Source organism: Monodon monoceros, unplaced genomic scaffold, assembly GCF_005190385.1.
Source record: "Monodon monoceros isolate NGI ecotype Baffin Bay Population unplaced genomic scaffold, NGI_Narwhal_1 Super_Scaffold_6, whole genome shotgun sequence".
NCBI classification, from domain to species: Eukaryota; Metazoa; Chordata; class Mammalia; order Artiodactyla; family Monodontidae; genus Monodon; species Monodon monoceros.
In genome coordinates this window covers 59,304,180-59,328,990 of record NW_021703783.1, presented here as the reverse complement: position 1 = coordinate 59,328,990, position 24,811 = coordinate 59,304,180, and the positions used below count along the sequence as shown (strand labels likewise).

General features: G+C 38.7%; 1 protein-coding gene across 3 annotated transcripts in view; it reads right to left on the bottom strand.

Annotated features, from left to right (window-relative positions):
- Positions 1–24,811, bottom strand: part of ZDHHC17 (zinc finger DHHC-type containing 17) — a 210,086-nt gene that overhangs the window by 93,371 nt on the left and 91,904 nt on the right. Inside the window, exon 1 of one of the 3 annotated variants that reach the window (XM_029204859.1) lies at positions 13,367–14,522. The exons of the other annotated variants lie outside the window; for them this stretch is intronic. Within the exon in view, the coding sequence (XP_029060692.1) occupies positions 13,367–13,459 (93 nt within the window). The 5' untranslated portion in view covers positions 13,460–14,522. Of the gene's footprint in view, positions 1–13,366; positions 14,523–24,811 lie in introns of those variants that run through there. 3 annotated transcript variants of the gene reach the window in all.

The following is a 24,811-nucleotide window of genomic DNA, read 5'->3' as shown; positions in this document are numbered from 1 at the left end:
AAACTACTAGAGCTAATCAATGAATCTGGTAAAGTTACAGGATACATTCTCTTGCATTCCTATACACTAAAAACGAAAGATCAGAAAGAGAAATTAGGGAAACAATCCCCTTTACCACTGCAACAAAAAGAGTAAAATACCTAGAATAAGCCTACCTAAGGAGGCAAAAGACCTGTACTCCGAAAACTATAAAACACTGATGAAAGAAGTCAAAGATGACACAAAGAGATGGAGAGATATACCATGTTCTTGGATTGGAAGAATCAATACTGTGAAAATGACTATACTATCCTAAGCAATCTACAGAGTCAATGCAATCCCTATCAAATTGACAATTGCATTCTTCACAGAAGGAGAACAAAAAATTTTACAATTTGTATGGAAACACAAAGGACCCTGAATAGCCAAAGCAATCTTGAGAAAGAAAAACGGAGCTGGAGGAATCAGGCTCCCTGACTTCAAACTATACTACAAAGCTACAATAATCAAGACAGTATGGTACTGGCACAACAACAGCAATATAGATCAATGGTACAGGATAGAAAGCCCAGAGGTAAACCCATGTACATATGGTCACCTAATTTATGGCAAAGGAGGCAAGAACATAAAATGGAGAAAAGACAGCCTCTTCAATAAGTGGTGCTGGGAACACTAGACAGCTACATGTAAAAGAATGAAATTAGAACACTCCCTAACACCATACACAAAAATAAACTCAAAATGGATTAAAGACCTAAATGTAAGAACGGATACTATAAAACTCTTAGAGGAAAAACACTCTTTGACATAGACCACATCAAGATCTTTTTTGACCCACCTCCTACAGTAATGAAAATAAAAACAAAAATAAACAAATGAGACCCAATGAAACTTAAAAGCTTTTGCACAGCAAAGGAAACCATAAACAAGATGAAAAGACAACCCTCAGAATGGGAGAAAATATTTGCAAACGAAGCAACGGACAAAGGATTAATCTCCAAAATATACAAACAGCTCATGGAGCTCAATGTCAGAAAAAACAACCCAATCAAAAAATGGGCAGGGCTTCCCTGGTGGCACAGTGGTTAAGAATCTGCCTGCCAATGCAGGGGACACAGGTTCAAGCCCTGGTCTGGGAAGATCGCACATGCTGCAGAGCAACTAAGCCCATGCACCACAACTACTGAGCCTGCACTGTAGAGCCTGCAAGCCACAACTACTGAGCCTGTGTGCCACAACTAGTGAAGCCTGTGCGCCTAGAGCCCGAGCTCCACAAGAGAAGCCACCGCAATGAGAAGCCCACACACTGCAACAAAGAGTAGCCCCCACTCACAATAACTAGAGAAAGCCCGTGCACAGCAACAAAGACGCAATGCAGCCAAAAATAAATTAATAAAATAAATAAATTTATTTTAAAACAAAATGGGTGGAAGACCTAAACAGACATCTCTCCAAGGAGGACAGACAAATGGCCAAGGGGCATATAAATGGATGCTCAACATCACTAATTATTACAGAAATGGAAATCAAAACTACAATGAGGTATCACCTCACACCAGTCAGAAGGGCCATCATCAAAAGATCTACAAACAATAAATGCTGGTGAGGATGTGAAGAAAAGAGAACCCTCTTGTACTGTTGACGGGAATGTAAATTGATATAGCCACTACGGAGAACAGTATGGAGGTTCCTTAAAAAACTAAAAAGAGAACTACCATGTGACCCAGCAATCCCACTCCTGGGCATATACCCTGAGAAAACCATAACTCAAAAGGATATATGTACCCCAATGTTCATTGCAGCACTATTTACAATAGCCAGGACATGAAAACAACCTAAATATCCAATGACAGATGAATGGATAAAGAAGATGTGGTACATATATACAATGGAATATTACTCAGCCATAAAAAGAAATGAAATTGGGTCATTTGTAGAGATGTGGATGGACCTAGAGTTTGTCATACAGAGTGAAGTAAGCCAGAAAGAGAAAAACAAGTATCATATATTAACAAATATATGTGGACTCTAGAAAAATGGTACAGATGAACCTATTTGCAGGGCAGGAATAGAACACAGAGGTAGAGAACGGACATGTGGACACGGGGAGGAAAGGGAGTGTGGGACGAATTGGGAGATTAGGACTGCATATATACACTACCATGTGTAAAATAGATAGCTAGTGGGAACATGCTATAAAGCACAGGAAGCTCAGCTCGGTGCTCTCTGACGACCTAGATGGGTGGGGTGGGGGGTGGGAGGTCCAAGAGGGAGGGGATATAGGTATACATACAGCTGATTCACTTTATTGTTCAGCAAAAACTAACACAACGTTGTAAAGCAGTTATACTCCAATAAAAATATTATTTTAAATAAACACTAAAAATAAATAAAATTAATATGCGAAAGCAACTAAAACAGGCAAAATAATTTAAAAAAAAAAAAGAATTGTAGGAAGGAGTCTACTCAATTTCAAGACCTATTATATAGCTCCAACAATCAAGATTGTGTCGTACTGGCTGAGAGACACACAGATCAGTGAAACAGAAGACAGAACCCAGAAATAAAAACATACAAATATGCTCACCTGATCTTTGACAACATGTAAAAGCAATTCAATGGAGGAATGATAAGCTTTTCAACAAATAGTGCTGGAGTAGTTGGACATTTAAAGGGGGAGAAAAAATGAAGTTCAACCTAATTCTCACAATTTATACAAAAAGTAATTCAAAATTGATCCTGAACTTAAACTTAAATGTTACATGTAAAACCATAAACTGTTTAAAAAAGAAAAAGGCAAAAAACTCTTGGATCTATAGCTAGGCAAAGAGATCTTAAACTTGACATAAAAAGCACAATCCATAAAAGAAAAAAATTTATAAACTGAAATTCATCAAAATTTAAATTTATGCTCTGAGAAAGACCCTGTTATAAGGATGAACAGACAAGCTACAGACTGGGAGAAAATATTTGCAAACCACAACAAAAGACTAGTGTCTAGGGTATTAAAAACAAAAATGAAAACACAAACTTCTCAAAACTCGACAGTAAAATAAACAATCCATTTTTTTAAAGTTGGCAAAAGATACTGTTATGGGCTGAATTGTGTCCCCCCAAATCCATCTGTTGAAGCCCTAACTTCTAGTACCTCAGAATGTGAACGTATTTGGAGCTAGGCCCTTTACAGAGGGAATCAAGTTAAAATGAAGTCATCAGGGTGGGCCCTAATCCAGTGTGACTGATGTCCTTAGAGGAAGAGAAAATTTGGACACACAGACACTAGAGATGCATATACACAATGGAGAAACCATGTTGAGGACACAGCAAGAGGGCTGCCATCTGTTAAGCAGAGTAAGACCTCAGAAGAAACCAAACCTGCCATCACGTTGTTCTTGGATTCCTAGCCTCCAGAACTGTGAGAAAATAAATTTCCATTATTTAAGCCACTCCATATGTGGTATTTTGTTATGGCAGCCCTGGCAAACTAATACAGACACAAAGAGACATTTAACCCAGGAGGATATATAGATGGCAAATAAACACATGAAAACAAAGTCAGCATCATTAGCCATTAGGGAAATGTAAATTAATAACACAATGACTTATCATCACATACCTATTAAAATGGGCTAAGGAGATGCAGAGAGATCAGATTACTCATATACAGCTGGTTGTAAAGTAAAATGTACAGCCACTCCAGAAAACAGCTTGACAGTTTCTTAAAAATATTAACACACAACTATCATATGACCCAGTAACTGCACTCCTGGGCATTTATCCTACAGAAACGAAAACTTATGTTTACACAAAGACCTTTACACAAATATTTAAAGCAGCTTTATTTATAATAACCAAGAATCGGAAACAACACAGATGTCCATCAATGGGTAAATAGTTAAACTGTGGTACATCCAACGTACTACCTAGTAATAAAAAGGAATGAACTACTGATACATGCTAAAACCTGGATGAATCTCCAAAGTATTATGAAAAAAGCCAGTCCCACAGGGATACACTCAACATGATTCCAGTTAAAAAACATTCTTAAAATTACAAAATTATAGAAATGGGAGAATAGATTGGTATGGGTATACAAAGGCAATATAAAAGATCTTTGTGGTGACAGAAATATTCTGTAACTTCACTGATTCAATATCAATCTCCTGGATGTGGTATTATAATTTTGCAAGGTGTTACCATTGGGAAAATATGGGTAAAGGGTACACAGGATCTCTCTGCATTTTTTCTTACAACTACATGTGAATCTACAATTATCTCCATATAAAAGATTTCAATTCAAAGAAAGTCATCAACTTAAACATTTAAAATATGTGCAACTTATAAATACAATATGTCTCAATAAAAATAGTTATGAAGTAAAAAATACTTTTAAAAGACATAAATTTTAAAAAAACTGTCCAGACCAGTGTTATCCCACAACTTTCTGCAATTACTGATATATTCTATATTTCTGTGCTGTCTAAAACAGTAGTCACTAGCCACACATGGCTAATAAACACTTAAAATGTGACTAATATGACTGAAAACTCAATTTTTATTTTATTTATTTTAATCAATTTAAATTTAAATAGCCACATGTCATTGGTGGCTACCATATTGGACAAGGCAGGTCTAGACATTACAAAGAACGGGAAAGATCATCATACGCTAAGATGAAACTATGGCCAAAGTGTATTCAGAGAAAATGTAAATTGTATAACATTGTATGATACCATTTGTGTGACAAAAACAAGGAAATAAATGTATATAAGCGTGTATATGAAATACACATTTATATATGCTTTTACCTTCTACTACATAGCCTTCTGTACTATTTAAATTTTTTTTGACAATAATTCTGTGCTGCTTTCTTTTAAAAGCCAAAAGCCCATGTTGGAATTTAAATTTCTGATACCTTGAAAATTCATATACTATTCAACAATACAAAATAAATCACATGTTAGGATATTTCAGAAAGTTTAAGTTTTTATTTGGTCTGCTAGATTCTAGTTTGTCAATTTTTTTCCCCAAGTGTGGCCTTTTTTTGGACTTAGTAACATACAATTACCCACAGGAAAAAGGAGACAAATAAGGAAAAAACAAGTATAAATAATGGGAACTTATGAAATCAAGTTAATTAACTTCTTACATAAACAGCTGTAAGATCTGGATATTTATATCAAGTGTTCTATCAGAAAGCAAAATTTCCTTAGAAAATAATGTCTACAGTTTATTCATGATCATAGTTACAGAATTATGAATGAAGATTAATGAGTATTTATAATCACAGTGAAGGGAGATAAAATCTCCAAGGTAGAAACAGATTTAACAATCTGTTACAATTCTCTCTCATAACCTTGAACGGCAGAAAGAAAGGAAAGATTATAAAACAGATGATGGCTAACTCTATGTGTCAAGTGCCATTCTAAACTTTATGTAGAGGCAGGATTCCTCAGAATCAAAGATGCTGTTGATTGTAAGATGCACATAGTACTGTAGTATTTACTACTGAAAAAAATCCGTGCATAAGTGGATCCACACAGTTCAAACATGTGTTGTTCAAGGATCAACTGTACATGACATTATGGTAAAGGGAAAACTATGGAGACAGCAAAAAGATCAGTGGTTGCCAGAGTTAGCAGAGAGGGAGGGATGAGTAGGCAGAACACAAAGGATTTTTAGGGTAGTGAAACTATTCTGTATGATACTGTAATAGTGGATACATGTCATTATACCTTTGTCAAAACCCATATTAAAACCCAGAAGTGAACCCTAAGGTAAAGTACAGACTTGGGGTGATAATGATGTGTCAACACAGGTTCATCAACTGTAACAAATGTGCCACCTCCGGGGCAAGTTGTTGACACAGGGTATATGGGAATTCTCTGTACTTTCTGCTCAATGTTGCTGTGAACCTCAAACTACTCTAAAAAATAGTCTATTAAAAATATTTTTTCCAATAAATGAGGACTTTTGCCATCACAGCTAACTATTCAATCAACTCTGTATCATCACTATCACAATACAAAATGGGCAACTGGATTCAAGCAGTTTGAACCTGGATTCTAATTCAGTTCTGCCACTTACCAGCAAGTTGCTTACCCTCTCTATGCCTCAATCCTCTCATTTGTAAAAAAGGTATTAAGAAAGGTGTGAGAATTAAATGAATGAATATATAAGCAAAACTGTTTAGGACAGTGGCTACTTCAGTTATAATCTGGTAACTGTTAGCAATTACCATTGTGATTATCCATCAGATTGAGGAGATAACATGAAAAGCACACAATACAATGCCTCATACCTTAAATGTAAAATTAGCTACTTTCCTCCTCCTTGTGTAAAAAAAAAAAAGTAATAAAACTTTTCCCACACATCAAGTGCATATCAGAGAGAGGAGGATGAAGTATGGGATTATCAGAATCACCTCTGAAAGTTTTTCAAAACATACATACCACAAACCCAAATACTAAATTAGAAACTGTGAGAGGTGTATATGGAAACACGTGTATTCTAACAAAGTTCTCCATAAGGTTCTAATACACACACACACACACACACACACACACACATATTCTTACTTTACCCAACCCATCTACCATGCAAATCTAGTTCTGATGAAGTTATTGCACACCAGTGGTTAATGGGATTTAATGCACTGAAATATCATATATTTTAACATAAATTTCTTGGAGTTCCTATGTATTATCTAGATCAGAGCTGGCAAATAGAGTCCACAGTTCAAATCTGGCCCAACACCTGATTTTATATATAAAGTTTTATTGAAACACAGCACACCCATTCATTTCCATATTGTCTACAGCTGCTTTCATACAACCACCACAGAGCTGAGTAGTTGCTACAGAGACTACATGGCCCACAAACTGGAAAATTCTTACTATCTGGCCTTTACAGAGAAAGTTTCCCAACCTTGGTCTAGATTATTCATGCAGCATGCTATTCAGTAGCTCAACTAGAACATTTACTGTTAACAATGAGTGCAGTGTAATTACAGCATCTCAAAGTACGTAAAAAACTAGAAGACTGGAACAAAGCAAACAGTTCTTCACACTAAGAGTACAGAGGACAGAAACAGTTTCCCTGCTAGCATTCCTGCTTTAAGGAAACTGTTCCTCCTCCAACTCCAAGCAAGATGGCTTGGCAAAGTTCAGACCCTCTCCCGTGGTCATAGGAGTGGACACACTGCCTCTTTCCAATGTGGAATAAGGAAAGACAAGCAGTCCCTCTCTAATGGTCAGCTGAGATTTGAGATATCAATGCTGGCATCCATGTCCCCACTACACAGAGGAAAGAAGCTACTCTGCATTAGGAGAAAATGAAGCTGAAGGGCAGAGATGAGGAGAGAGAGAAGATTGTCTTGGTGACATTCTCAGCTCAGGTTCCAGTTATCCTTGAGCCCAACTGCACTCCTGCCATCCTGAGTTTGGGTTATGTGGACCAGTAAATTCCCCTTTTTGCCCAAGTAGATTTTTAAAAGGTTGGTGACATCTGCAATCCAAGGATTCTAACTAACACGACAAGCAACTTCTTCAGCTCACAAAAGGGTTTGTTCATTCGTTCATTTGTTCATTTATTTTAATGATAATGGGGATAGTTTTGGTCACCAGTTTTGTTCATCCTTCATTAAATCCTTCATAAATTAACAGATGTTTATAATACACACACACACACATATACATGTTAAAAAACTGAATGAGGGTACAGTAACATCTCAATCAGTAATTAACAGTATTTTTCACTTGATTTTTCCTAGTATAAAACAACTGATAAAAAACACAGGTTATCTGATATATATACAAAGAAACCCCTTCAGGTACATTTAGCCCTATCATTTCCATCTCCTCAACAATAATTATCAGTAATCAGAAAGATGAGCCTAGGACACTATAATATTCTGAGTTATCAAAGAAAGATTCTATCATATTTAGTATGTATTAACCCTAGAAAGTAGAGTAATTCATTTGGAAAATTTTCAACACGATTTGAGACAAAAATCAAAAATATTCTGTTAGCTGTCTATAATTCAGGAAATTAAGTTCTTCATAATATCTCATTTAAAGAAGGCTCAAGTTTCACTCTACTTTCAAATTAGCTGCCTGTAGCTCTATTTTAAGGAGAATTTAACAGAAGATATCATCCTACAAATGGATAATTATTGCACTGGGTGAGAATTTTACTTGCATATTTTATAAATATAATACTGCCTTGAATCAACTTTTTAAATTCCAAAGCTTAAACTATTTGATATTTTATTCTTGAATTATCTATCTGTAATACAATCCAATCATAAAATAATATTAGAAATAGACGATGCTTTGAAAGAGAATTTCACATAACCCTGATATTGAAATAACATCTTTCTGGATTATGTGGCTGTTGGGAGTTCTGTTAAAATCACACTACATCAAGACACTTTAAACGACTAACCAACCCTAACTACCCTAACACACCCTTAGGATACTCTCTAGAGGAAAGGAGGTCCACAATGCATTTTAAATTTTTAACAAAATACACACACACACACACACACACACATTCATCTATCCTGAGGGATCTGAAGGCCTCCAATTCATCTTTTGTTATTTTACAATGCCTTATTCTGTATTCCTCATTACTCTATGGCCTATCAAAGCATCAAGACCATACTGAGATGCTCAACAAACACTCTTCATATCAAAGCACACATCTTTAAGAACATTAAATAGTGCAAAAAAGGCTTATAATAAAGAGTACTCTGCCTGTCCTCTCCTCAAACCCCAATTTTCGTTATCTTAGCTACCTAGGCAGTTGCCTCAATATCTAGTATATGTATACTACTATTGCTTGAGATATTAATAACTAATCATAACATTAATAGCTAACATGTATTGTGTTACTAAGTGCCAGACACAGAACTTTATATATATTCTCTCATTTCATCTTCACGACAGCTTCATGAGGTAGGAGCTATTATATTCCCGTTTTAGTCTGGAAAATTGGAACACAGTTCAATAACTTGCCCAGAGTCACAAAGCTAGTAAGTACAAAACTAGGATCTGAACTCAAGCAGCCAAACACCAGCACTCTCACTTTTAACCTGCATCCTCTTATATTTACCCACTCCACAGTCCCCTCTTAATAAATACTTTGGGGATAGGTCTCACAAATTAAATAAAAGTAGGGATCGAAACAAAACAAAGATGTCAAAACAGTAAAATGGCATTTCTCACAATCAAATATAATTTTTTGGTTCTACACGTCAGTAATTTTCAACTTTGGCTTTGCCACAATCCATGAGGTCACCCATTAGTGGCATTTTCATTTTTATATATTGACTCAGTAGTTACTATGCTTAGGGTATAGTATTTTTAAATCTAAATTACAAGTATATGGCCTATAGCATTTTTGCTGAATAAAAAAGGCATCAGATCCTAAAGACTGACAGAAAGACATGTTTTGAAGGGAAAGAGTGTGCCAGCAATCTATCAGAAAAAGAAAAGTAATTTTCAAAGTAACTTTCCATCTGCTTTATGAAAACAAATGAGTTAATTTATATATCTGTACACATGTGTATCTCTATATAATCAGGCAAAAAAAATTAGTAATGGAAAAAGGCAAAATCACTTTCACTGAAGAAAAGTTTCAAAAAATAGATTCTGTAAAATCTGTAAAGACAGGAGATGCAGTAGTTCTTCAGTTTAATATTCTAAACAAAGAAAAAATGAGACATGAATATGGACAAATTTAATGTGAAGTAAAAAAGTTACCATTAAAAAAAAAATGAGACATTAGAGAAAAGGCAGTAGTTTGAAATTGAGAAAAAAAGGAAGCAAGCAAGAGATGAAAGCCCCAGGTAATCTAGGCAATCCAGTTCAAAGCTCTGAGTCAGACCTTGCTGAGACAGAGAGCCCTTATAATAATACTCTGGCTGAAGGGAGTATTGTGACCTCATTCTATGAAAGAGCAGAGAAGGCTTACTGAGGACGTACTAGTGAGTGAAACGGAAGGCTGGTGACAGCAAGCCAGCTGGACCTGTAGACCAACATATGGTCTTTATCTCTGCTGAAGTTTTACTTCTAACCATTCTAGATAACAGGAATCCGAACCTACTTACAGGCTACACTTCTCATTTCAGCACTATTTGTATTCTGATATCTTTCCAACTGGATCATTAACTTCTGGAGAGCAGAAGCTATTCTATTTATTCTATTTTCATCCATATAACCTAGTACAGTGCTATGCATCTAGCAGATAGATGCTCAAGCCTATCAATCTTGAAAAATCACAACATACAACAGAGCATTAGAGTTTAAAGAAATCTGAAGAGAGCGTCCAGTCTAGCCTCTTTATCTTAAAAGCAAAGAAACTAAGTGTAGTTTAAATGTCCACTAGCCTAAAATGGAAGAGCTGGGATTAGCACCCTAATCCCCTGATACTCAGTTTATCTTTTTCCAAATAGCCTCTAATTTCTTCCATTAAAATAAAACAATCTTATTTCATCAGAAAATAAAGTCAACAGCATCAGTACTCACTATATGTCAGAGCCCTTTACATTTGCTTGGCAGTCTGCATGCCTAGGTCTGTGATGACTGTTTTACAAACAATATTCTAGTTAATACTCACAATGACTCTAAGAGGTAGGTACTATTATCCTAATTTCACAAAAGCGTAAAATGTAATTTGACCATGATGATAGTAAGTGGCAGAACCTAGATTCTCCATTTGTCACCAGAGTCTTGGCTCTTGACCAGTATCCTATACTGTTTCTCACTGTATTTACCACAAATATACTGAAGTCTCAAGATAAACAAATGTTTAAGTGACTGACTAAATGAATGGATTATTTAATTAATTGAAAAGTAAGGTTCTCTCATAGCAAATATCTCTAAAAAGAAGGGTTCGTTGTTAATCTGATTACATAATTCCCTAAGAAAAGTTTTAACAGTGAGCAGTCTGCATACTAACAAGAGATTTAAGGATAGCTAATTTCTTTATCCCACAAATAATTCATCTATTCAACAAATAGTGAGAAACTATTTTTGTGACACAGTGTTAAATTTGAACATAAAAAGTAAAATAAACTTGTTCCTACAAGATCCTATTCCACTAAATTAAAACCCACACAAGTTTCTACACCAGTCATCAAAATCAAAATAAATATATAACACCGCCCTCCTTTTGGTGGAGAAAGGAGTAACATTAACTGAGCACGTACAATGTGCCAGTTCTTAAACCTCAACAAAAAGTCTCACCTAATCCCTTAAAGCCAAGTGAATTAGGCAGCATCTCCATTTTCTGATGAACAAACTGAGGCTTTAAAGAGATTAAGAATCTGTCTCAGGTTACTTGGCTAATTACTACAAATCCAGAATTGGAACCCAAGTTTGACCAAAAGTCTATGTTCTCTCCAAAAACAAGTAAATGGTACTATTATTTGCTCACCAACGCAAAAAAGGTTTGCTAGGTTTCTTTCCAAGGGAGTAGGAAGACACCGCTTACTTTAACAACAAAAATGAATATATTATCTCACTTAATCCTTAGCTTATTCGTTATTATTATTTCATCCCATTATTATAAATCATGAAGCCAAAACTCAGGGAAGTAGCTTGCCCAAGAATGCACAGCAAGAAAGCAGCAGAACTATACCAGGTCTGTACCAGGTGTGAATGCAAAACTAACCACAGCAAAAATTCAGAAAGACCTTAGGCCTGGTAGTTATGAGCTTAAGACTCAAAACACCTAAACTAAGTGGACCTTGTGTTTGTCAAGCAAAAAGGAATGGTAGATATCATCTACTTCAACTTCCACTTTCAATGATGAGGAAGTTGATTTTCTAGTAATAGTCTATTAAATGGCAACCTGAAGACTGGTCTCTAAATTCCAAGCCTACAGGCCATTACATTATACCAAGCAATTTCTGGATTTGTTGCCTGTTGAAATTACTCCTAAAGTACCAAACAATGAACTATTTCACAAAGCAAAGGTTTATGAAGAGAGAAGAGTTATGTTATAGAATCAATATTTAAGTATTTAAAATACTTTCACAGGAGTAGATGAATAGAAATATTCCTTAGAAACATTTTCAATGCATCATCTGAAAACTTTGTCTATTTCTTGATATATTTTTAGGGCCTAAAGTGTGAGCTAAAAGAGAGATGTCTCCGATGCCAATTCTGAGAATTTTTTTTTACCACTTTGGCCAAAAAAAAAAAAAGTTTAGTTTTACTGTAGAACTCTGTTTGTCAGAAATCCAAAGTAGCCTTTTCATTGAGAGTGGCCCAGGTATATTCCTAAGGAACTGTGCCACTGTTTTTGATAAGTCAAAGTGATGAATGAGGTGATGAGTATTAACATATAACATGGGTAAGTGCTTGTATTTATATTATACTAAGTAATATAAGCATGGTATAATCCCAACTCCAGAAATAAACAGAATCATTCTAATGCAAGATAACCAGGTAGAGACTTCCATGTTTGTTCACCCTACAACACAAAGATTGTCTTCAACCCTTAAGCTCAAAAAAACCACAGGAGTTCTTCAGCAAGCTTTGCTGCTGCCCTCCGCACATCACCGTGGATCATTAAAAACCGGAATGCATCCAGGCCTGAACTAGCACTAGCTCGGCTATAAACTAACAGAATGCTACTGATCTTGGAGAGGGGCACTGTTTACTTACAGGTGAAGATACTCATGTGATGGGAAACGTGTTGCACTGTCCTCCTCTGGCTCCCGCCCCTCCCCCGAAAAAACACGGTACTTTGACAAGCTAATGTGAGCGTGGGTCTATTCCCAAAAGTTTTGACCTCTCTTTTTAATCGCTTAAGGACAAACGCTCAAAGAAGGACATCCGACACAAGGGGCCCCGAGGTGCTGCCTATTGCATCACGGGAAGGACATCACTTTGGCCAAAAAGCTGTGTTCGTCCCCTACACTCCCCCACAGTGAGCCAAATGGGAGAAATAGATAACCGTCATTCACTCTGGCGAAGGAAAAGAGAAGAAATCAAAACCACACGCGCTTCCTTCTCGCCCCGAGAGGCTTGGAGCAGGACTAGGGCTTAACGTGCGGTTCCAAACAAGCACCAGGCCCCCGCCGCCAGTGCACCCGCGAGTAGCGCGGCGACAGAGTAGAACCGTCAACATCTCCACCTCTGTCCTCCAGGCACAGCCAGGGACGGCGTCCCAGAGCCCGCCCCGGCCGGGCCCGCCCCGCTATCTCCTCCCCCGTTATCCGCTCACAGCCGCGCTCGGGCCTGGATTTGCCTCCCCGCCCTCCCCAACTTCCGCGCGTTCCACTACCCCGAACACGCAGGCCACCGCCCCCTGCGAGTCCGGGGGAGAAAGGTTGGAGGATCGCAGGGCTAGGAATGGGCTCGGCGCCGTTTCTCACCTCTGGATGGAGAAGGGGCACGCAGCCCGCTTCGGTCTCGTACTCATCCGGGCCGTCCGCCATCTTGGTGTTAAATCCCTCCTCCCGCTGCATGCCGGGAGAAAGCGTTTCACCCTCGCAGGGTTCGGGCAAGGCGGAGGGCGAGCGCGAGGGCGAGCTCGAGCCCCGCCGGAGGCAACGCGGCCGCCTACTCCTCCTCCTCCTCCTTCCCTTCCCCCCGTGACGCCCCCTCTGCCCCTCCCCCCTCGGGGAGCACGGGTCCCTGCGCGCGTGCGCGCGTGCCGGGCCGGCCCGAGCGGGAGCGCGCTCTGCTGCACTGCGCCGGGGCAGGCGGGCGGAAGGCTCTGGGCGTGGGCGCTGCCACTCGCAAGCGGGCCCGCGCCCCAGGCAGCTGTGCGCCTCTGGCTACCCCGGGGAGGCGGCTGCTGGGCAACCGGGTAGTTAACGTGAGAAACCAAGCGGCGGTACGGGAACGAAAGCAGGGCTCCGGAGAGGCGCAGCCGAGATTCGGGATCCCCGGCAGTCGGGGCGGCCAAGCCCGGAAACCCCACTGTCCCGATACGAGACCCCCGGGACCGCTTCTCAGAGACCCGGAGTGGAACCATCACTTCGCTCCAGGTACTAGGTTTTGGGCTCTCAGGCTTGAATCCAGATGTGCATCGCTCCAGAAGACGAAACACGCACCCCTTTCTCCGCATTCAAAAAGGTCATCCCGCAATTTATGCCTCCGGGGGGGCGCCCGGGAAAACACGGATAAAGCTTGGGATTTCCTCCTGGAGAAGCCTGTTAAAAATGATCGCAACCTGCCCTCATTGGTCTTGAATTAAGAGTAACCACGTTAAGAATGTACGCCCTCAAACCCCGCACGCCCCCATCTGCTACATTTTAATGTAATCCAGGAATTCAGAACTGAAGTCATTTAAGCTGAATTCGCTGAAATGAGAACCAGATAAAATGACTAAAGACATTATTAAACGGATATTAGGGCTGCATGGGGGGGTGGAGGGGATTGCTTTCTAGAAATGTGCTGATGGGACTGTTATAGAAAGCATTTATCTTTGTTTTTAGCTATTAAAAATCGAAAATCCAAACTGCTCAGAGAACGATGTAGCAAAAATCGTGGAACAATCTAGTAGAGATCCTTATACTAACCTGTCTCGTGTTAAAGCCAAACTGGAAGAAGCCTGCAATCCGATAACATCAGATTTATTTGTAAATCAAGAGGAAGGGCACTCCAGAGGAAGCTTGGATACCACTGGAAAAGGGAGGAGAAAGAGTCTTTTGTAAAGTTTAGGTTCCCGCCAAAGGACTCTGTAGGTCTAGGGAGAGCGGGAATCAGTTCTGGATTGGATGCTGTTTCTGAGGCGGGATTAGGAAAAGAGGATTAACCAGGGATTGGATGCTGTCGTGAGGAGAGGGCCCGTTCAGTAATTGGGTAGTCTAGTAATAAACGAAAATAGTAAAGTGGGTCTGGGCATCACTGGCAAGAGAACAGTATCACTCAAGGAGGGGTGGATATGGCATTTGACAGATGCTGCATCGCAGGGGGGAAAAAAATAGCTTCCCTGTTAACTTTGTGGCTAGCTATGTCTGTGTTCCAGCACTGTTGCTTTTTCTCAGACTGAAATGAGAAAAAGCATTTTTCTCAGACTGAAATGAGAAAAAGCAACATTTTCATTCTTTTGGTCCTGGCCCAAACCAAGAATTTTGGTTTTGACTCTTCCACCCAGTATGCAGAACTAGTCAGAATTAGGGCTCTGCCTTTGGAGCTCCAAACTGCTTTCAGACACCTTTTAACATGGACAGAAATAATTTTCACTTCAACAATTCAGTCTTCATCTTGCCCCTCCTTACCCTATGTCACTGGTGTAGATAAAATCAAATTAGAGAATTAAGGGGAGTATGTGGAATTTGACATGTGTTTAATTTAGGGATGTGGTGCTGTTACCAACCCCGTGTCCTTGGACCCTTTAATCAATAGAAATTGATAAGAGGCCAGATAAGAAATTCAGGTAAGGCTTTACTGGGACCAAGTAACAGGTGCCCTTGCTTGCTCCAAGGAGGGCAGGCTGGTTCCTTCAATGGGATGACTGGTTGGGGCCTATTGGTGGGTTGGGCTGGAGGTGGGGTGCTTAGGTGGTCTGGCCAGCCCCTTGGTGCTACTGTGTGCAGGGATTTGGGGAAATACCATGCCTTTGCTCCCCACACCTCCAAAACGGCAGCTAGCTTATGACCTTTTTGTATCTTATTGTTGATAATTGCCCTAACTGCATGCGTGTAGTTATTTTTAGTCCCTTATAGTTTCTTTGTCATCTGCCTTCTTTTAACCAGCTGTTGATTTTTTTTTGTGTGTGTGTGTGGTTGTACATATAGATCAAGTAACACCCTAGTGGATGCTCATTTAACTTGCCCTGAGACACACCATGGTCTATTAGTCATTATAACAGAGCCCTGTGGGTGAAGATATTCTGGTTGCCATTCTGGCCTTGCATTATCACAATTATGTACACTTCCTTCTGTTGGTCAGGTACTACCATCTGGCCTCTGCTATTTTGTGTTCTTATCAATCGAATTAATATTAAGGAGCCCAGTCCCATAGGAGCATCTCTTACTGTCACCTACAGTGGATAAATACCACTGAGCTTCTCAAAGATGCCAGTGGTACCCTCACCACTGTATTTCTTACTGCCTTGGAGATAGGTGTGTCCACTGGGCTCTTACAAGAGACATAGTCAGATGGTGGGTTCTCAGGTATAATATTATACATTTGTTCTTACATTCTAACCTCCCAGAGCCTTCTGACACCTTCCTCAAGGAAGTCAAGGCACTTCTAGAATCTCTCCTTCATTTGCTATAGGCCTTCATCCTATCTAAGCTTTAAGGAGCCATCCCAGCAATATATTAGAACTAGCTCCATGTGTCCTTGCTATGTCATGAAACTCCAGGTGTTTTTCAATGTTAGTTAATTCTCTTCTGTCCGCACTTGCCTTCACTGGTCCAACACTTTCAGGATTCACTCCTCAGTTCCTTCAGGTAAATAAATATTAACCAGGTCTTACAGATCTTTGTTTATGTGTCTATTGCTTCATACAGGTTTTTGCAGGGGCTCCAGAAAAGGTAGGCTATTCTTAAGCAGAGCAGAGGAAGCTACTTGTACCAACACAGATTTCAGAAGACATTTTGACATTTCTCAGGCTTGTTCATCTAAATGCTACTGTTGCAAGTCTCAGGTTTCCAGTTATTCCCTTTTAGGTCCCTGCCTTTGGCACAGAAGACCTGTCAAGACAGTATTTCAGTCTCCTTTGTAGCTATGCTACCTTACAACTCAATCCTGGGTCTGATTGTGAGCACAGTTTGCTCTGTGGATACAAAAGATAAACACCTCTTTAAATACTGCCTTGGATGCTTTCTGGTTTTCACAGCCTGCCTAGACTTGAAAGTTGGTAACTTGAGCCTGTCCCTTCTTTTTTTTTCTTTCTTTCTTTTTTCTTTTTCTTTTTTTTTAAGTTTTCATGAGCCCTTAACAAAAATAAGCCAATCCACAGGTCTTATAATTACCATTGCCTTCCAACTGTTCAAGGGCTATCCTTAGTTCATAAGCAAATGCTTGACCTTCTACCTATAATTCATCCCAGTCATCTACCAGTAAAAGTCTTAGTGATGCTGATTCAGGCCAGGGGTTATCACCACCCACACTTTCCACCAAAAGTGCAAGTGTCTGACTGGCGAGGGATTCAGTTCCAGAATCCTTTTCTGGGTGTCTGCTTTCTAGGTCTACTCCTGAGATCAAATGTCTTATCTTGGGTTCCCTCGAAAGGTAGAGTCTGAGACAACGGTTTAGATGCAGTTGGTTTGCTTTGGAAGTAATTCCAAGAGACAGGAGTGTGAGTATGGAGAAGAATGGTTAATAGAAGGAAAGAAAGCCAATCCAAGCATGCATTTTTGAGCTGGTCACCACTGTGGGTACCAAGAGCTTTGTCCTGATGAGAGCCTTTGAAGAGCTGTGTAATTGTGCCTCAGAATTGTCAGAACTGACTGACAGAATCAGTTGATGATTGATTCACTGGCTCTACCCCTCAGTGGTTTCTCCAGTGAGTGTCAGCTCCTTCCACTTTACAGTCTGTGCCTGTGCCAGAATAGCTGGATGGGCTTCTGCAGGCATCCCAGGTGGTGGTGGCAGAGAATTCCTACTGCAAAGTAGGAGATGCTCCATGCAATTGAGGCAAGGCTGTGGCAGAGCATAGTTGGCTGCAACAGCAATGGTTGGAGCAAAAAGGTAAGCCAAGAAAATATGAAGAATGAATAAAACATGTCTACGCACATGTACATCTGACTTGTGATAATCAGACTACGTCAAAGTTATTTCTCTGCATGCCTGTCACCACTCCTAGATGCTAAGTACTTTAAAAATAGGGACATGGAATAAATTGGCATTATGTGTCTCCTGAAATGATGCATTGAGAAGAAGACAATGTCGCTTCTGTGGTATTCCTACCAAAAGTCGTATCCTGAATCTAATTGTGAATAAACGTCTGACAAACCCAAACTGAGGGACATTCTACAAAATTTATGGCCTGTACTCCTAAAAAAATGTCAATGTCATGAAAGACAAAGGAAGAGTGAGGAATTATTCCAAATTAAATAAAAATTGAATGCAACGTATGATCCAGAATTTTGTTTTCCTATAGCAGACACTTATTGGAACAATTGCCAAAATTTGAATACAATCCATATAGTAGACAATCCTTTTGCATCAATGCTAATTTCCTTATTTTAATCATTGTTCTATGGTTATATAAAAGAATGTTCTTGTTTTTAGGAAATATATGCTGAAGTATTTAAGAATAATGGAACATCATGGCTGAAAGTCTCCAAGAGAAATGATAATAAAATGTAAATATTTGAGGAATCTGAGTGAAGGATTTGTAGAAATTCTTTATTCACTTATTGCAACAAAGGTCTGAAATTACGTCAAAATAAAAAATTTTAATTTTAAACAAAATAAATGGATATATATTTATTCACATATATGCATATATGTGCATGTGTAATTAATTAATTAATTATCAAGCACCTAGTACAATGCCTGCTGTCATATAGTAGGTTTTCAGTAAATGTTGTAGAAATCAGGAGAGGAGTGCTCTGAAACAAACCAAGGACAGGTTTCTAGGTGATCTAGCACTTCCTTTTCCCATGATGATAATTCAGGGCACTGTGCTTAGGATTTGAGCTCTTTCACTCTAAGCTATCATATAGTTTCCAAATACAAACTGTACTTTAAAAGTGTACCTTGATTTAACATTTAAGGAGGAAGTTATACTGATTCTCTACAATCTTTTTTAGAGGACAGAATCAGAAAGAATACTTCCTAACTCAACCAAGTGGGATTTATCCCAGCCACACAGGCTGATTCAATGGAAATCAATTAACATAATCCATCACATCAATAGGCTAAAAAAGAAAAATAAAATGATCATATCAATAGATGCGGAAGAAGCATTTGACAAAATCTAATACCAATTCATCATAAAAACTCTCAGTAAATTAGAAATAAATGGGAACATCCTCAACTTGATTTTTAAAATGAAAAACAAATATCTACAGCTAACATCACACTTAGTGGTGAGAAACTAGAAGCTTTCCCACTAAAATCAGGAATAAGGCAAGGATATTCCCTCTCATTGCTCCTTTTCAGCACCATACTGGAAGTACTAGTTATTGCCATAAGAGAAGAAAATTTAATAAAAGGTATACAGATTGAGAAGGAAGAAATTAAACTGTCTTTGTTTGCAGATGGTGTGATCATCTATGTAGAAAATCTAAGAGATGTGACAAAAAAAATCCTGGAGCTAATAATTGATTATAGCAAGTTTGCAGGATACAAGATTAATACACATAAGTCAATTGCTTTCCTGTATACTAGCAGTGAACAAGTGGAATTTGAAATTAAGAACACAATGCAATTTACAAAAATGAAATAACTGGTATAAATCTAACAAAATATGTACAGGATCTGTATAAGGAAAACTGCAAAACTCTTAAGAACCAAATTAAAGAACTAAATAAATGGAGAGGTATTCCATGTTCATAGATAGGAAGAGTCAATATTGTTCTTCCCAGCTTGATATATAAATCCAAGGCAATCCCAATCAAAATCCCAGAAAGTTATTTTGTGGATATTGACAAAATGATTCTAAAGTATATATGGAGAGGCAAAAAACAGAATAGTCAACACAATATTGAAAGAAAATAACAAAGGTCAAGGATGACACTACCCAATTTAAGACTAACTATACAGCTATAGTAATCAGGACAGTGTGTTATTGGTGAAAGACTAGACAAATAGATCAATGGAACAAAATAGAAAGCCCAGAAATAGACCCTGGTATAGATAGTGAACTTATCTGACAAATGAGATAAGGCATTACAATAGAGCAAAGATAGTGTTTTCAACAAATGGTGCTGGAACAACTGGACATCCACATGCACACAAAAAAAGTGACTCTAGACATAGACCTTAAACCCTTCACAAAGATTAACTCAAAATGGATGACAGATCTAAATGCAAACTATAAAAACTTCTAGAAGATACTATAGGAAAAAACCTAGATGACCTTGCTTATGGTGATGACTTTCTAGATACAACACCAAAGGGATGATCCATGAAAGAAATAATGGATAAGCTAGCCTTATTAAAACTTAAAAGCTTCTGCTCTGCAAAAAACAATGTCACAAGCATGAGAGTACAAGCCACAGACTGGGAGAAAATATTTGCAAAAGACACATCTGTTAAAGGACTGTTATCCAAATTATACAAAGAACGCTTAAAATTCAACAATAAGAAAACAAACAACCTGATTAAAAATAGGCCACAGTCTGAACAGACACATTACCAGAGAAGACATACAGATGACAAATAAGCTTATGAAAAGCTGCTCCACAACACATGTCATCAGGGAAACGCAAATTAAAACAACGAGACTCCACTATATACCTATTAAAAAGGTCAAAATCTGGAACACTGACAACACCTAATGCTGGCCATGATGTGGAGGAGCAGCAGGAACTCTCATGCATTGCTGGTGGGAATGCAAAATGGGACAGCCACTTTGGAAGGCAGTTTGGCAGCTTCATCCGAAATGAACTATACTCATACCATAAGATCCAGCAATCATGCTTGTTGGTAGTTACCCAAAGGAGTTGAAAATTTATGTCCACACATAAAAACCTGCACATGGATGTTTATAGAAGCTTTATTCTTTACTGCCAAAACTTGGAAGGAACCAAGGTGTCCTTCAGTAGGTGAATGGACAAATTGTGGTACATACAGACAATGGAGTATTATTCAGGGTTAAAAAAAAATGAGCCAACAAGCCATTAAACGACATGGAGGAAACTTAAATGCATATTACTCAGTGAAATAAGTCTTTTTTTTTTGCGGTACGCGGGCCTCTCAACTGTTGTGGCCTCTCCCGTTGCGGAGCACAGGCTCCCGACGCACAGGCTCAGCGGCCATGGCTCACGTGCCCAGCCGCTCCGTGGCATGTGGGATCTTCCCAGGCCGGAGCACAAACCCGTGTCCCCCGCATCGGCAGGCGGACTCCCAACCACCGCGCCACCAGGGAAGCCCAAAGAAGCCAATTTTAAAAGGCTACTTATTGGCAACTATACTCCAATAAAAATTAATTTTAAAATAACAAAATAAAATAAAAAATAAAGGCTACATATTGTATGATTCTAAATATATGACATTCTGGAAAAGGCAAAACTACGGAGACAATAAAAAGATCGGTGGTTGTCCAGGGTTGGGGGTTGGGTACAGGTGAGGAAAGAGTAGGCAAAGCCCAGGGAATGTTTAGGGCATTGAAAATTCTCTATGATACTATAATGGAGGATACATGTCATTAACATTTGTCCAAACCCATAGAATGTACAACGCCAAGAATGAACTGTACTGTAAACTATGGACTTCGGCTGATAATGATGTGTCAATGTAGGTTCATTAATTGTAACAAATGTACCACTCTAATGGGGAATGTTGGTAATGGGGGAGGCTACGCATGTGTGAAGGCAGGGGGTACATGAGAAATCTGTGTACCTTTCCCTCAATTTTGCTGTGAACCTAAAATTGCTCTTTAAATATGAAAAAAATGTGCATTGAGTCAATGAACAATTAGGATTAGGTAGCCATTAATAAAAATATAAAGATTACATTCTTGGGCAAGTACAAATGAAATAAATGAAATATGAAATGTGACTTTGTGAAAAGGTAAAAAATTACATATATTCCGGAATTTACTATAGTGATTATATGTAGAAAGAGAACAAAAATAGTCCAAGAAAAGAAGGAATTAGTTTAAGTAAAGGGGATAAAGATGAATTCTCTGGAAATGACCTTAATAATAAATTTTTATAAAATGAAAAGAAGGGCTTCCCTGGTGACGCAGTGGTTGAGAGTCCGCCTGCCGATGCGGGGGACACGGGTTCGTGCCCCGGTCTGGGAAGATCCCACATGCCGCGGAGCAGCTGGGCCCGTGAGCCATGGCCGCTGAGCCTGTGCATCCGGAGCCTGGGCTCCGCAACGGGAGAGGCCACAACAGTGAGAGGCCCGCGTACCGCAAAAAAAAAAATTAAATTAAAAAAATAGGGATGATGTCTTATCCATCTTTATATTCTCAGCCATCTCTTCTACCTTGTAGGGAGAGCCTGCCTGAGAAGGAGCCCAAGCAGAGAAAAGCAGGCAAGAGCTGGAGGATAAGGCACAGCCCTTTAGAATCAGCCGTGAACTCACTGACACTAGAACATTGTTAATCTCTCAACTTTCTTTTACATAAACCGGTGAATTCTCCTTTAGCCTGAACTAGTTTGAGTCAGGCTCCTGCACTTGCAACCAAAAACAACCACCACCAAACAAACTAAAACTAAAGCAGTTGGTTTGTCCTACTCAGGGGCTTCCCTATGTTGGAGATCTACTTACCTTGAATTGAAACAAAGATAAATAGGTCCTTTGCTTAATCTTTGTGTGGCAAACAGTATTCGAATTCACACCAGTGCTGGTGATTTTCTCCTTTGCATTTGACTACTGCTCCTGTTTCTTTCCCAGCTGCACTTGAGATCTGGGCCAACCCCAGCTTTTTAATTTCACACATGGCATAATCATGTAGTTTCTTACCCCCTTCTTACATAACCTCTGAAAAGCTGTTTTCTGTGCTATTGGCACTGAGCCAGCCCATCCTCTATGACTTTTATATTTTTGAGCCTCATGGTTACAATAAAACATGTCATTGTGCAGCTTTTTAAAGAGTATGTGAATGTCTGAGACTATTATTCCCGGGTATGGCGAATGCAAGTAGACACAGATGGACTGGAGAACTTTTCCCCAAAGTAAAAACCATTATTTCATTATACATGACCCTGGTACCAATATAATTCTAATTTTAATTATAAGCTTTAAAATTTTCAGAGTTTCTTAATATGAAACGCAAAAACATGTACTCTTTCTTAGAAATTATTTGCAATATAAAAATCCAGTCACAAAAAGAATATAACACAGAGAAGAAGAAATATGAATGGTTAATAAATGTATGAGAAGTGCTAGATCTCATCCACGATTAAAGAAATGCATATCAAAATAACAATGCTATACCATGTTTCACTAACAGATTGGCAAAGATTTAAAACAGATGCTCTCAGACACATGCTGTTGGTAAGAACACAGGCTGGCATAACCTTTTTGGATGGCATTTTTGTGGTATCTATGTAAATATCACGTACATCTAATCTTTGGCCCAGCAATTCCATTTCTAGAAAGTTGCCTTCCAGATACATCACATAAGCATGCAAGAATATACATTACAAAGTCACTTATTGTAACAATGTTTGTAATAGTGAAAATCTAAAATCATTTAAATTATATTTCAATAGATAAACAGTTAAATGCATTACAGTACATCTGTACTGTGAAATATCTGGATGACATGGACAGATTGTTACGTGGAAAAAGCTAAATATAAGAGTGTGTGTGCACGTGTGTGTGTGTGTGCGTGTGTGTGTGTGTATACACAGTCATAAGCTCATTTGTGGGGAACAACTGTACATGCTTAAAAATCTGGAATGACACATATCAAACGGTGTGACTTCTGGGAAGTGGAATTTGAGAGCAAAAAATAGGATAATTTCTTTTTATTTCTTAACTCTATTTGCACAGCAAGCATACACTACTTTTTATAATAAAAAATATTTTAAAATCCAGTCACAACTTTGCATTACTACACAATCCAAAAAACAACAAAAAATACAGTTAAACTCTGTTATAAAATTAAACGGTAATTAAACCATGCCTCTGTGCCAGTCATAGTAGGTGGTATTTTAGGATGCTAAGCAATTGAAGTATGAAAGGAAAGTAAATAAAAGTGTGTAAAACTGAAATTTAAAGGTTAGTCACTTTTTAATCTACACAGATAATAGAAGTACTAATACAAATGAACTACTGAATTCAATTTTATGAGAGCAAGTTTATTGCATGGAATTATATTTTCAGTAGCCAACAGTGAAGTTACTGCTATCGCTTGTCCTCAAGTTCATGTGTCCTCCTACTGCCCTGCCATTGCCATGTCCGGTAGGGCAGTAGGAATTATTTTGCAGGATCAGGGTTGTGGAATTTTCCCTACTTCCTATCTCTGCCCTAGAGAAAGCCAAGTGTTTTGGAATTATGGCCAGGGGCTCTGATATTATGGTATGCCTATAGAGGAAGGCACCAAGTGTTATAGTTGGGGGCAGTTGTTCTTCCCCTGCTTTGTAAGCAGAGATATGAGAAGTTTAGGAGTTGCTAGAATTTGCTTATGAATAGAAGATTGAACTAAGTGTCCCCAGCTACACCCCTGGGAGGAAACTGGGTAGATAACACAGGAAAGAAAAGGAAGGAAACACTGAGATACTGAGACAAGGTTGCTAGACCAACCATATCATGGCCTTGCTAAATGGGGCTGGATTTAACAATTTTGTATTAAAGTGTTTCCATATCTGTTTTCCTATCATGCTAAAAGCACCTGGGTACGACTGGAACAATGATGGCACATAGTAGGTACTTACTAAATATAGATTTGAATAAATAAATGAATCAATGAATAAACATCCAAGACAGAAGAAAGGCTCATTAGAGAGTGGCTTCATTAGAGAGCTCCCTAAAGGTAAGGGAGGAAAAAACAGGTGACGAATGAGAGGGGATGGCAGAAAAGCATGCCGGGAAGAATTAGAAAGGGAATCTTGAGCTCTCTCAATAGTGCGGTATACTTGGGAGGCCTTATTATCCTTGCGTAACATAGGATAACCCAGAGAAATACACAAGCCAACTTAGATAGCTTAAAGCTAAGATAGAATGCCCAGATTTTCGCCAAATAAGAAGGGTCCCAGTGTTTGCAGTAAAGGAGAAATTTGGAGAGTTCC